General features: G+C 43.3%; 1 protein-coding gene across 1 annotated transcript; it reads left to right on the top strand.

Annotated features, from left to right (window-relative positions):
• Positions 1-249: 249 nt before the first annotated feature.
• Positions 250-1,494, top strand: LOC119566692 (interferon beta-like). The gene is made up of 2 exons (XM_037903086.2): positions 250-835; positions 1,451-1,494. The coding sequence occupies exons 1-2, from the start codon at positions 262-264 to the stop codon at positions 1,492-1,494; spliced, it is 618 nt and encodes a 205-aa protein (XP_037759014.1). The 5' UTR covers positions 250-261.
• The last annotated feature ends 12,499 nt before the right edge of the window (positions 1,495-13,993 follow it).

The following is a 13,993-nucleotide window of genomic DNA, read 5'->3' as shown; positions in this document are numbered from 1 at the left end:
GTAATATTAAAGTAGTTACCAACTGTGATTTGGTTCTTCTAATGACTTGTTCGCTTCCACTAACTAAAAAGAAGGAAACCAAAAGTAAAAACCTCAAGCAGAAAAAACCTTGAAAAGTAGAAAGTGATGAAAGAAAAATCTTTTCCGACAGAATGCTTAAATTCAGAGACATGGGTCGAAAACACAAAAGTTTACAGAAGACCTTGAACAGACACCAGTTGCTCAAGTTCTACACAAACACAGGGAATCTAAGACATCATCATGATCAGCAGGTCATTGCTGCAATGTTGCCTCGTGCTGCTCTTCTCCAGTGAAATCTCATGTCTGGACTGTAACAGGCTGCATGTTCTACAAACCAGAATGAACAGTGAGAGTTTAGAGCGTCTGGAGAAAATGGGTGGCAACTTTCCCTTCCAATGTCTAAATGAAGGGACAGCTTCCAAGCCCAAAGATATCCTCAAGCTCCGACTGTCCCACCAAGAGAATGCCAAGGTAGCCATCCAGCAGATCCTTCAAGAGCTCTTCCATATCTTTAACAACAATCTCACCCAAGCTGCCTGGAATGGGACTTCCATAAAGGAATTCCAAAATGGACTTCACCAGCAGATTGAGAAGCTGGAGACGTGTTTGAGTGCTGAGATGGAAAAGGAGGTAACCTACCCAGGAAATGAGAACCTCCTGCTCACCAGCCTCAAACTGAAGAGATACTTCCAGACAATAGAGGATTTCCTGAAAGAAAAGCAATACAGCCGGTGTGCCTGGGAGATCATCCGTGTGGAAATATCCAGATGTTTCCTCATGCTCAACAAACTCACCAAGAGACTTGAAAATGAAGGTACCATCTTTTCTTTTTTCCTAGAAAAACTCAAATAATATTATTTGAATAAAACAGCTGGTGAAAGATGGCTGATAGGGTTATAACTCCTAATACGTCGGGCCCAATCTTTCTCCCACAGTAATTTTATGCATACAGCTATTTCAAATGAGTGCTCAAATCTTTTCACAGTAGCATATAATTTAGTGCTTCTCTACCACACACAATATTCTATATGAAAAATATACAAATATATCATAACTGCTAACTAAAGACAAAATATTATTAAGTGATAACTAACTATGCCAAATAGAAAAGAACAGTGAGAAGCCCCCTTTCAACAACTGCCTCGTTAGACAACGTTCCAGTTAGGACACCAGAAAACGGGGGGTCTGTGTTCACACTCTTCTATCCCATCAGCTCATTTTGCACATAGGGATGGCCGAGGGTTCTTATTCTGCTTTTCTTTCTTTTGGTTACCGCTAAATTCAACAGCTTTAGTAACAACAAATTGTGATAAGATGACAAGTGCACTAAGGCTCAGGATTTAGGATTTGACATCTGGTTAGAAAAAGATGGCCTCTATTTGGCATTTGAATTTCTCCATGTTTGAACCATTCCCCTTTTTCATTCCAGCACGTGATGCTTCCAGTAATGATGCTATGAAAACAGCTGAATGAAACTTCACCTCCACTGGAGTCCTTCGTCTCTAAATTGATTCTCGAATCAGCAGCTTTCGAGACTCCTCTCAGTCCATCTTGAATTAAGCAAACTGCCAAACTTCAACTGCACTATTTATAGCCTCATTGCCATTACCAGACTGATTTATTCACATGAGAAAATGTTAAACAGAAGATTTTGCTGAAAATAGCCCAGAGAAACCCAGAAAGAGACTGCCAAAGTGGCCATCCACGAGATCCTCCAACAGATTTCCAACTTCCAGGGGTGAAAGTAACTTAAAGGACTTACCAGTATGCCACAGTCCTGAGCAGGGGATAGGGCCTCAACCGGAAGAGGTGTGGCCTCAACCAGAAGAGGCCCAGCCTTTAAATCCCACGTCTTTAAATCCCGGGCGACCAGCTGCAGAGGCGGCTGTGTGTGCCAGAGCTCGGGGTGATTTAAAGGGCCTGCGGCTCCGTCCGCTGCTACCGCAGTGGAGCCCCGGGCCCTTTAAATCGACGACAGAGCCCCAGGGGCTCTCGGCTGCCTCCGCTACTCCGGGGCTTGGGGCTCTAGTGGAGATTTAAAGGGCCTGGGGCTCCCTGCATTGGCTGGAGCCCCAGGCTCTTTAAATCGCTATCCGAGCCCCCTGCCAGAGCCCCCGGTATAGCGGCGGTGGCCAGGGGCTTCGGTGGGGATTTAAAGGGCCCTTTAAATCATGGCCTGAGCTGCCTCCGCTACCCAGCGGCTCTGGCAGCAGGGCTCTGGCGGCAATTTAAAGGGCCTTGGGCTCCGGCCGCTGCCAGGAGCCCAAGACCCTTTAAATGGCCAGCCTCAGGAAGCCGAGCTGGTATGGCACCGTGTACCGGCTAGTGCCAGTATTTTGGACCGGACCGCCTTACTTTCACCTCTGCCTACATCTCATGCAAAATACCCTCACAAGCTGCCTGGAACGACAGTCGCATGGAAAGATCCTGACATGGACTCATAAGCAAGGGAAACTTCTGGAGGTGTATTTTGTGGCAAGGATAACAAAGAAAGAAGAATACCCCAGTTTCTAGGTCACTTATAATTAGGCACTCTGAAATTTTAAACTAGTGCAAATATATATTCTTTTCCTGAACTGTGAAAAGATTTTCAGATCATTTTACTGGATTTGTAAAAGTGTTTTTATGTTGATCCATTTATATTTATTCACAATATTAATGTATTGCTTTTATTTATTTTTTCAGAGGTTTTATAATATTTATAAATAAATATTTATTTCTACAAAATAGCAACCTACAGCAGTAGTGATTTGTACTAATTAGATTTTTTTAAAAAAACAGAGACCCAATAAAAATCTTCTCTTGTTTTCCCTTAAGACTCCAGTTCAGCAAAGGACTTGTAAACATTTGCCTAACTTTAAGTACACGAGCTTTCCTTTGACATAAGCAGTTAAACTTGACAACATGCTCAAGTACATTGTGAACATAAACCCTGATTCAGCAGTGACTCCATAGGAAAAATAGCTAGGGTAACTAGTTTGACCACTCCAACAGACCACACACCACAACCTCAACTCTGCAGCTTTTGTGTTTCTGCCCATTAACAGATCATTTTCACCCACAACATTTGTAGTTGCAAGTGTTTGGAGCAGGAGCTCATTGTGATGAAATGAAAGGGAGGATGGAGACACAGGCATTCTAAGGGGAAGACTTCAGGCTGTCGTGGTACAAAGTTGCTTGTCCCCGTCCTCCCCAATGAGATGTGTGTGAACTGTCAGGTTTCCATGTGCGCAGACTCCGTATCTCCCCCACCACCACCATCAGGGAGGCTTACGTAGGTCTAATTTTCCCCCTCCACCAGTCAGTTTGGGTACACTTGGCTCACAAACACTGTCAAGCTTGTACATACCCAACCCCTCCTGTCATTCAGGCTTGTAAGCATCTGCTGCTGCTTCCCTTTGCTCTCCCCTGGGTGCTCCCAAAACAAGCATGTGTGCTTAGGGACTGCATGTTGCACCAACAACCACCAGCTGGAGGAGCACAGTGCATCAGAATTTCAGTTGAGCTGTGAATGACTAAAAATTACCCTAAACCCAATAGTTAAAAATTACCTGAAAGCAAAAAACAAAAACAAAAACCATCCATTGGACCAAATCTTGTAAGGATCTCTTTGCCAAGTTTGGGTATGTAGAAAGTATTTTTGAAGAGCTATTACTCAGTCCCATCATTGTCTAGCATTACTTTAAGTCACACTCTAAATCTGGAGATTTCTTATTTAAAAATGTTTAAAGAAGTCAAACAACCACTACATTAAATGTTCAAATAGTAAAAAAACAAAGTGTGTGTGAATTTTTACACTGATTGGGGAAAAACTGCCTTTGGGAAAAAAACCAGGAAAGTATGTCCCATTTTAAATCCCTTTTCTAACACAGTCCAAACTATGGTGTCTCTAATAGGAGACTAAATTCTTCACAGTCAACAGATGGCAGCATTGCAGAAGCTTTTGCCTTCTGTTCTCTTTAGCTGAGGGTTTCTCAAACATTTCATTATGTGGGCCTCATCTTACAAAAATTGATCCTTTCCCCTCCCATTCAGGATCAGGTAACATTTGTGTGGCAGGTCCACCAAATGCTTACAAAGAAAGGTAGTACTAGAAACGCATTTATATAATTTTAGCGGTCTTTAAAGGAACGTGGGATCTGCCAGTTCTCTGAACACCATCCCCCAGTACTCCATGTACTGCCACTGATTCAGGAAACTCAGTTTGGGACCTGCTGGTTTAGAGGCATGTACAAGGAGTTAACTCTTAAAACAAATGCCTCTCCTTTCTTATGGTGCAGTTTTTTCCAAGAGCTGTAGCCATCAGCTGTCCAAGTTCTTTCCTGCCCAAATATTTCTCCTTTCATTCATTCCTTCATGTAGTTGGAGCCAAAGGTTATATTGACAAAACACAATCATCTGAGAATAATGAGAGCAAAATTAGACTGCATGAAAAAGTCAAGGATGACAAAATCACCACCCCCATAATGTATCCCCTTCCCTCTGATGGAACATGGCCGTCATATAGCACCTGGGAGCAATATAAACTCTTCAGACTCTAACTGCTTTGTTGCTCATGGAGTGCAATGGGGAACCTCCTGACATTCATCCCATCATATTGTTTATAAGCTGTGCTGTGTGGAAAACAATCCATTCATCTATTGAAGAAGCCATGTGATGACATGTATCATCTAAGATTTCAGGCCTTCCTGTGGGAAAGCCAACCACAGGGGGATAAAAAGGGAGGAATATGCTAATAATACATCCCCACTTCAGCTCACTTTTATCCTTCCGCTGGCAGGCAGGAGGGGATACTCACAGGTTTGTCCCCAGCCTTCATCATAGAAGCAGATGAGCCTGTGGCTTCTACACAGAACACTAGGTCTTTTCACACAGAGCTACTGAGTTTCTGCATCAGTTGCTGGGACCACTCAGAGCCCCGTTCCGGTCCCTGTCAGCGAGGTTCCATTACAGCCATGAAACCAGGGCTTCCTTCACACTGCAGACACTCTCTGTAGGTGTCCTTTTTGTGCAGCTGACATGGAGAGATGCACCCACCAGACCTGGAGTAGCACTGCCCCAGCTCAATGCGCGTCTGCTCTTTCCAGGCCCCACACATGGGTCATAACTGTATGGAGAACACCCCGAGAGGGATCTGGGTGCAAAAGCATCCGACTCCACGGCACCTCATCTCACTCCACACACCCTTCCATGTGGCACAGGGAAGAGGCATAAGCAGAGGGCTCTACCCCTGCATGGATCCTCTGCAGCAGGCTCTGAGGCCCTTGTAACCAACTTTTCTCAAATAATAGACTGGTTCTTTGCCTACTTGCTGCAGGGAAGATGGAAGTAGGAGTGCTGGGGTTGAGCAGCATCAAGTCATATTAGCAAGTGAATGCATGGTCTCCATCATATGCAGGGTTTACAGTTTTGTTCAATGGCTTTCAGCAGCCATACAACAACAAGTATTCCAGTGCCCCTAAATTGCTGTCACCATACAGATTTACTGAAAAAGATGATTTGGCTCCCCCGCCCCACATTACCCTGCGATTATTTTGTTACCTTATCCTCTCCTAGTATTCATACTACAGTACTTATTTCCCTCTCTCCTCAACATCTTCTCTGGACTTCACCCTCGTGTGGGATAAACATCCCCAACACCCATGGAAAGTAATGCGAGAATGGGGAGCGTAGTGCATGGCAATCTGTGGGCTCTGGTAAGTCTGCTTTCTCTGCACTATTCAGGAACTTTCATGTAGCTGATGCAAGACTCTGATAGTTCTTATCAAAGTGCAGGAAGCCTTGGGAGACTCTAACCAAATTAATATGCACAGAAATGTTTTCATGGTTTCTTCAGGTGATTCTTCCTTTCTAATTTCAGTGAAAAGAGTTTTCTTTTTGGATGAAAACACATTTTCCTGCCACGATGGCAAAATCCAGCACAACAGTCTGTGCTAGGGGAAGAGAACCAGAAAATGAAATGTGACCACAGGAAACAAAGAGGCTAAAACAAAGCAGAAGAATTTCCCTGCCCACGCCAAGCGGAAAACAAAAAAGTTAAGAGAAGGAACTAGCCAAAATGGTGAACACTGATTTTGATTTTTAAAAACTTCTTTGAATGACTACAACCCAGGGACATGCCTCTTAAAAATACAAATCCGGACTTTTCTTCATAACCTCCTTCTGGTCACACTGTAAATCACAATCATCCATGTGGGTACCTCTCTAGTATGTGTAACTAATAGGTCATCCTGTATTATGAATTACCCTCCATTTTTCACCACTGTCAGCTACTCAGAGTGACCAATAGGACAACATGTTCACACCATCTAACTGCATCGATTGCTCAGCTACAGTATATACATTCAGATCTGGAAGTAAACAAAAAATGAAAAAAGGTTCCATTCTCTCAGAGCTCACTCTCTATCTCCTGTGTTTTCCTCGAAGGAAGATACCGATATTTTCTGGTGTCTACATATTAAGTGTGCTTTTCAGGTTGCATGACTGAAGTTGAAATTTACCATTATTTTTGGGAGGCCTAACATAGGTGCTGCCATACCCCCTGGCTTGAAGTGGTTTCCTTCATATTCACGGTTTACAGTTTGGTTCAATGGCTCTCAACAGCCCCACTACACAAACTGTTCCAGCTCCCCGGAGGCCAACGCTTTCCTCCCACTTCTTCCAGGCCTCAAAACTTTAAATATACCTAAACTAGTTTTGTCTGTCAAATGTAGGAAGTGATGAATGAGAAGTGTAGGGTTTGATGAATTGGCGGTCTTCTCACTACCACTTCTGATGTTTCAGAGTAACAGCCATGTTAGTCTGTATTCGCAAAAAGAAAAGGAGTACTTGTGGCACCTTAGAGACTAACCAATTTATTTGAGCATGAGCTTTCGTGAGCTACAGCTCATCCGATGAAGTGAGCTGTAGCTCACGAAAGCTCATGCTCAAATAAATTGGTTAGTCTATAAGGTGCCACAAGTACTCCTTTTCTTTTCATTTCTGAAGTGTGGATGATCTTATTAAATTAGATCTTTAAATTAATGCATCATGAACAGCCTGTATGTATGTGGATCCAGCATAAGTGAAAGGGGTTTGGTCACTTTCACAACAATACAAAAAGGAGGAAGCATGGTAAAAGAATCTAGAAAGCAGTGAATTATTCAGAAAGAAAAAGACTGAAGCCTCCAGGAGGGAAAAACCTTTAAAAAAAAAAAACCAGAAAATGATGAAACAAAAATTCTGCAGCCAATTATTTAAAATCAGAGACATGAAGGAAAGACACAGCAGTCTACATAGGACCTTCAACAAACTCCAGGCTCAAGGTTCACACAAAGAAAAGAAGTGGAAGACATCGGCATGACCACCAGGTGTTTGCTGCACATTTGCCTCATACTGCTCTTCTCCACTGAAATCTCATCTCAGCTCTGTACCATGCTTCACTTCCAGCAGAACAAAGTGAACAAAGAGAGCTTAGAGCTTCTGGAGAAAGTGAGCGGAAATCTCCCCTCACAATGCATAAATGAAAGGGCAGCTTTCAAACCCACCCAGGATGTCTTCCAACTCCCAGTGTCCCAGAAGGAGAATGCCAACGTGGCAATTTTATAACTCTGCTTATATAGGGCCCGATCCTTTTATAACTCTGCTTATATAGGGTCTAATCCTTCTTCTATAGGATCAGTGGCCAAATCGCAACTGATTTCCATGGCAGCAGCTTTAGGCTCTTCCTGTCCTGTCCTGGAAATGGATTTTCAGTGACATGGATTTATTTTTTGGTGTTTCTACTATTATTTATTTTTGCACATCTTCATAATCTCTCACATATCAGTACTGTTGTGTAATAGGGAAGTGGCAGACCATGCAACAAAGTACACATATGTGGAATCCTTCGGCACCTCACCAGCACTTTGTGGTGTGGGAGGGAAGGAAGTATCATTATCTGATGACCAAAGTACTCTGACTTCGACATACGTAGTGTGTTTCTACAATTATCAACATGGCTATTAATTAATTTGTCCTCATGAGAACTATTTCTAGTATTCCAAGGTTTGAGAAGCTTCCTAGAGACTTTTTTAAAAAATATGAACATACTAAAAGACTTGCGAGCTTACGTGTGGAAAAGATATTGTCATTTAATTTCTTGAGATCAATTCAGTGAAAAATATATTTTTTCCCTTTGTGTTTCAACTATTTCCGATTTCATTTCAGCTCCGGATGCTGCAACTACTGAGGTGAAGACAGACAGATGCAGTGGAATCCCTCCTCTCTGCAGATTCTTCCCACAGTGACGTCTAACACTCCATAGTGCTTGACGTATTATGCCGTACATTCACTCTCATGAAAGTCCAACTGCACAAATTTCATTTTATGTGATAATATTCTGTTCATTTACTCAGGTTTAAAATGCAAAATGAAGGATATCGATGCAAAAAAGTTACAAGACAATTAAGAATTTTAAAAGAAAGGGTTGGACCTTAAACATTGTTGACATTGTGTGTTTGCTCTATATTTCTATGGTTCACCTCTTCTCTGTTCCAATCTCACCTCTGAACTGTAACATGCAGTATAACCACAGTATAACAGCATAACACATGTGAACTGGAACAGCTTCCAAACAAGCTCCCTGAGGCGGGAGTTCCGTTCAGAGATTCCAACATACTCATCAGCCAGCTGGGCATCTGGAGACAGGTTTGGTTGCAATGATGGAAGGTGGGACTCTTTTACCAGGAAGGAAGGAAGGATGTTCAGCTCACCAGGATGAAGGTGAAGAGATACCAGTTATTTCCTCTAGCAGACAAGCAGTTCAGCATCAGCGCTGGCCATAGAATCCAAGTGGAATTACGCAGTTTTCAACTACAGGCCAAGTCACAAAGAAGTTTAGAAATTAAAAATACCAAGCTTTTTAGAAGGACTAACTGAAATCAATGAACATTTTAGACATGATTTACAATGAAATGCAGTGGAATTTTAAAAGCTGTTGCGACTACTTATTCTATTTGTGCATTGGGGAAATAGTTTCAGGGCATTTTATGATATTTGTAACAGGATATTTATATCAGTCTATTATTTATTGCTCTTATTTATATTTTATCGTAGACTAATTGGAATAAATTATTATTTTATACAAAATGGCAACAGAGTGGTAGTGATTTGGTTACAAAAAATCCAACCAAACACTCTATTATTGTTCAGCCTTAAAACCCCAAGTCCAGAAAGTACTTATGTAACCCTTCTGCCAGGCCAAGTTGATAGCAGCAAGGGCCGGGTTCAGTACACAGGGGTTCCCTCTCATCAAAGTAAATACAAAACTGGCTCGAGCCCCCACCCAGTGACCTGGGAAAATCTTACACACCCCCTGGGCGCCTCAATGAGGCAATACTTCCCCTCTCGCAAGCACAGAGTCTCGGTGTAGTAGAGAATCTTTAATAACATGAGGTAAACGACATCAGCGTTAAATTGGGGAAACACCACAACTAGTGTTCATTAACCAAACCATGAGCAAAGACCCACCCCAGAAAATTGGGCCACATCCTTTCCCTCAGGTTCTTGAGTCCCAGAACCCAAACGTCTCTTGAGTCCAGCAATCCTCAAATCACCCAAAGTCCAGAAAGTACTTATGCACGTGACTTATAGTATGTGACCCATCCTACTGGTGTTCATGCTTCCAGTTGGGAACATACTTAGATACACAGATGAATCAGTGTGCAAGTTCACTGTACTTCCATAGGAAAAAAGGAGGTATGGAGTGATAATTAATCTTTCCACGATAACAAACCATGTACCACACCTGATCTCTGCCTCTTTTTCCTCTGCTACTTTTTCCTTGGTTGTTTTCCCCGAGCAGATAACTTCTTGTTGTGGATGTTTGGTGGAGTAGATGTGCTGGAAGAGGCCAAACTACTGCTGGGAGCGGGTGCGGGGCGGGGGGGGGGCGGAGAGGAGAGGGGCGAGAAGAGGGCACCAGTCAAGACAGTATACACCTTCAAACACACACCAGTTAAGTTACCATTTAATTAGCTTGCTCATAACTCCATCAATCAGGTTTGTGTGCCTTCACATACCACCTCCCCACAATACATTTACAAGCACCACCCCCGCCCATTAAGTGTGGGCTTCCATGAATGCTCATCATTTGTGTGTCCCACACACACATTCGGTTCCATCATTTTTGTGTGAGCATTTACATGTGAGTAATGAGAGCGGGAATAGGGCGTTAGAATGAGGATTATCAAAGCTTCTCTGTCACCTCTAAAATGCAGCCCCCAGTTTGGGGGTGTCAAGCTTCCTTCCCCACTCTGAACTCTAGGGTACAGATGTGGGGACCTGCATGAAAGACCCCCTAAGCTTATTCTTACCAGCTCAGGTTAAAATCTTCCTCAAGGTACAAACAGGGAAAGAGCCCACTTGGAGAGGTCTTCCCCCCAAAATATCCCCCCAAGCCCTTCACCTGCTTTCCTGGGGAAGGCTTGATAAAAATCCTCACCAATTTGCATAGGTGAACACAGACCCAAACCCTTGGATCTTAAGAACAATGAAAAAGCAATCAGGATTTTAAAAGAAGAATTTTAATGAAAGAAACAGTAAAAGAATCACCTCTGTAAAATCAGGATGGTAAATACCTTACAGGGTCATCAGATTCAAAACATAGAGAATCCCTCTAGGCAAAACCTTAAGATACAAAAAATACATTCCATTCAGCACAGCTTATTTACCAGCCATTTAAACAAAAGGAAATCTAATGCATTTCTAGCTAGATTGCTTCCTAACTTTTTACAGGAGTTCTGAAGAGCATTCCTGATCTCTTCCCGGCAAAAGCATCACACAGACAGACAGACAGACCCTTTGTTCCCCCCCACTCCAGCTTTGAAAGTAACTTATCTCCTCGTTGGTCATTTTGGTCAGGTGCCAGCAAGGTTATCCTAGCTTCTTAACACTTTACAGGTGAAAGGGTTTTGCCTCTGGCCAGGAGGGATTTTATAGTTCTGTATACAGAAAGGTGTTACCCTTCCCTTTATATTTATGACAGGGGGAATACATCAGTCAGTTACTATCCAGGAACAATACTGAATTCTTCTGAAAAAGTCTAACTGCCCCAAACCTATTCTGTGCCAGAGAGAAACTATTCCCACTCATGCCAGCAGACCTTGAATTAAAAAAGGGGCCATGCTGAGTAGAGAATTCAGGTGAGCTCTTTGACAATATCACCTGTATCATAAGGAGCAGCCAATGCCCATGGGGAATCCCAGCTCGCATTTCTTAAAAGAGAGGAAAACTGTGTAAATATCCCCCACTGAAGTTCTCCCACATCCTTCCAATGGTGGGCAGGAAGGAGGAGGAGCAGGTTGGACCCCAGCCTTCCTCATGGAAGTGGCTGTCATTCCATCTCCACACTCAGCAGATTCTATGGTTTCTGCACCGATCAAAAAGGTCTCTCCAGACACAGAGATCTGCAGCATCTGTCTCAGCTCTGGTCCCATTAGATTCCCTGCCCCAGTCCTTTCAGTGACTAAGAATATTTTCAGAACCACGATCCACCTACACAAAACTTGGTGGAGAGGTGGACCCTCACTAGATCTGATGCCACCAGCAGGTTTATCACTATAATTTCACTCCCCCTCCAGGGAAGAGCTGAGAAAGGAAAAGGAAAAAAAAATAGAAATCAGCTGTTGCCACCAGCTAAGTAAAAACCCTGTGCACAAACCTCGTAAGACACCAAAAATACAACCCTGTTCTTAAAAAAGGTAAATATTAAAAAGAGAGAGAGAGAGAGAGAGAAAGCTAACTGCGTCTTTCTAGACATTTCCTGATCTACGCAGAGATCTGGGGTTTCAAATGAGTAGTTTCTAGGTATGATACTGATGATAGTTCATACTGGGCCCCAGGCTTCCTAGAGCATAGTTGCTGCCTTCTCGAACTCTCCAGTTGGGAGGACAGACAGACAGATAAAGGGAGAGTTTTTCCTCCATTTTAAGAAGTTCCAGCATGGTGAGCACTCACTTCCTTTCCCTTTTGCTTTGCAGAGAGACTTTTTACCCTTTTACAGCTAAAGCAAGTAGAGAACAGTTGCTACAATGGATTTTACATCTAACTGGCTGTCCATATAAGGGAGCTACCTCCCCACCTTCATTTAGCACAACAGCTTCACAAAACTTGCCGCCGCCGGCCCCGCTCTGGCCTTGCGACCACCACTTAAGCCGTAGGCTCCTCCGCCTCCTGTAATTTCACCTCTTGGAGATTCCAGCATGCCTGTCTCTCGCTAATCCCCCTTTGTTTTGCTGCTCTCCAGTCAGTTACTGCAGGATTCTCTGTCCACGCGGTGCACTTTGATTCCAGTTGTCACGGAGTCACAGGGCGATGCTCTGGAACTACTCCATACGAAGCCAGTCAGGACTCTGGGGGAGCATGCCTCCTCTCTTTGAGCATACTGTTTCCAGGGCAAGAAGCTTACACAGCTTCGACCTTCCTGGGTCTGACCTTAGAGCATTCAGCATCCCCTTTTCACACTGTGCACTTCCCACAGTGAGTCCGCACAGGCGGGTCCTGGGGAAGCGAAAGGGCCCTGTGCCCCAACTCCCTAGTCAGAGGTGACTCTTAGCCAGCGTTAACAGAAGATTTAGTCGTCAAAACTTGCGGCCACTACTCCATACGAAGCCAGTCACGACTCTGGGAGAGCATGCCTCCTCTCTTTGAGCATACTGTTTCCAGGGCAAGAAGCTTACACAGCTTCGACCTTTCTGGGTCTGACCTTGGAGTATTCATCTCTCTCTCTCTCCATATATATATGAATTTTATTGTCAGGCTCTGGCTCTGACCCTCTTACACCAATCACTGTAACTGACTTCTACTTTGGCTTATCTGTTTTCTTCTAATGATATTGGGCCAGCCAATGGTGCCAGGCTGCATTCCATGAGCTGAGGATCTGGCCCATTGGTCTCATGTTGGGCCAGATTCTGCCACCCCTAGGTTGACTAGTCCAATACCCCACAAGCAAGCCCCACTGAAATCAGTGTTAGTGGAGTGAGGTATTACTCAGTGTGAGTAGGGGTGGCAGAATCTTGCCTATTTTGTCTAACTATTCTTTCTACTCATAGCAATGTAAATTAAAGGCTGTTTTCTAAAACTACACTTTTTAAAGTAGATTTTCGCCCTGCCTAGTGCGGCTGCCATCTTGTCCTTAAGATGCAGCATGTTACAGTCACTGTGTTTTCTCTGTCATGGAAAATTTCTATTTGTTCGGTCTTTGGGCCCAATTCTGAGAAGTGCTGAGCACCCACTAGTTCACTGGGAGTTCAGGGTGCTCAGTAGGAAGCGGTTAGTGCCTGTTAGGGTAAAGCCCTTTCTGTGATGTTTTTCCTTGACCTGAAATGAAAACAAATCTAGACTGAAGAGTATGTTTTACTCTGTGAGTATGAGCATGAAAAACATCATTCCTGTGACTTGGAATCACCTTTGCCATAGCCTGTGGAGGTTCTTCACCTTGTGTAAGATTCTGTGTTTAGATAACAACTATAGCACCTCTGTCTTGTCTATTTATGTCCTTCTGCTTGTACGTCAGTCCGTGTTCTGATCCTGTGTGTCATATCAGGGCACTTACATTTTCTCAGACATTATACAAAGAAGTATCTCAGAGATGTTCAAGGAGCAGATTGATACCATACAGATTTATACATGGGGAGAATTGATGCATTCTGACTTGCATATTTAGTATATATTTTTGAAAGTCATAAAATTTCAACATAGAAGAAAATTTAACATTTTATTATTTTGCTAATGTCAGTTGCATACATGCTGCAATTATCTGTGGATTTGACCATCACCTGCATGACTACACAGTCAAGTAATTGAAAACAATCAACCCACCAGATATGAAATTGTTCTTTTGTGAAAGGAGTTGTGATGAAAAGCGTTGCCACGTTGTCAGAAGTTCAGAGGAATAAAGGCCAAGATGAGCTTGTCTTTTAGCCAAAAAGCTCCCCAAGGTTGGAAAGCCCCT

Source organism: Chelonia mydas, chromosome 5, assembly GCF_015237465.2.
Source record: "Chelonia mydas isolate rCheMyd1 chromosome 5, rCheMyd1.pri.v2, whole genome shotgun sequence".
NCBI lineage: Eukaryota > Metazoa > Chordata > Testudines > Cheloniidae > Chelonia > Chelonia mydas.
The sequence above is the reverse complement of the archived record's forward strand: the minus strand, read 5'-3'. Positions and strand labels throughout refer to the sequence as shown.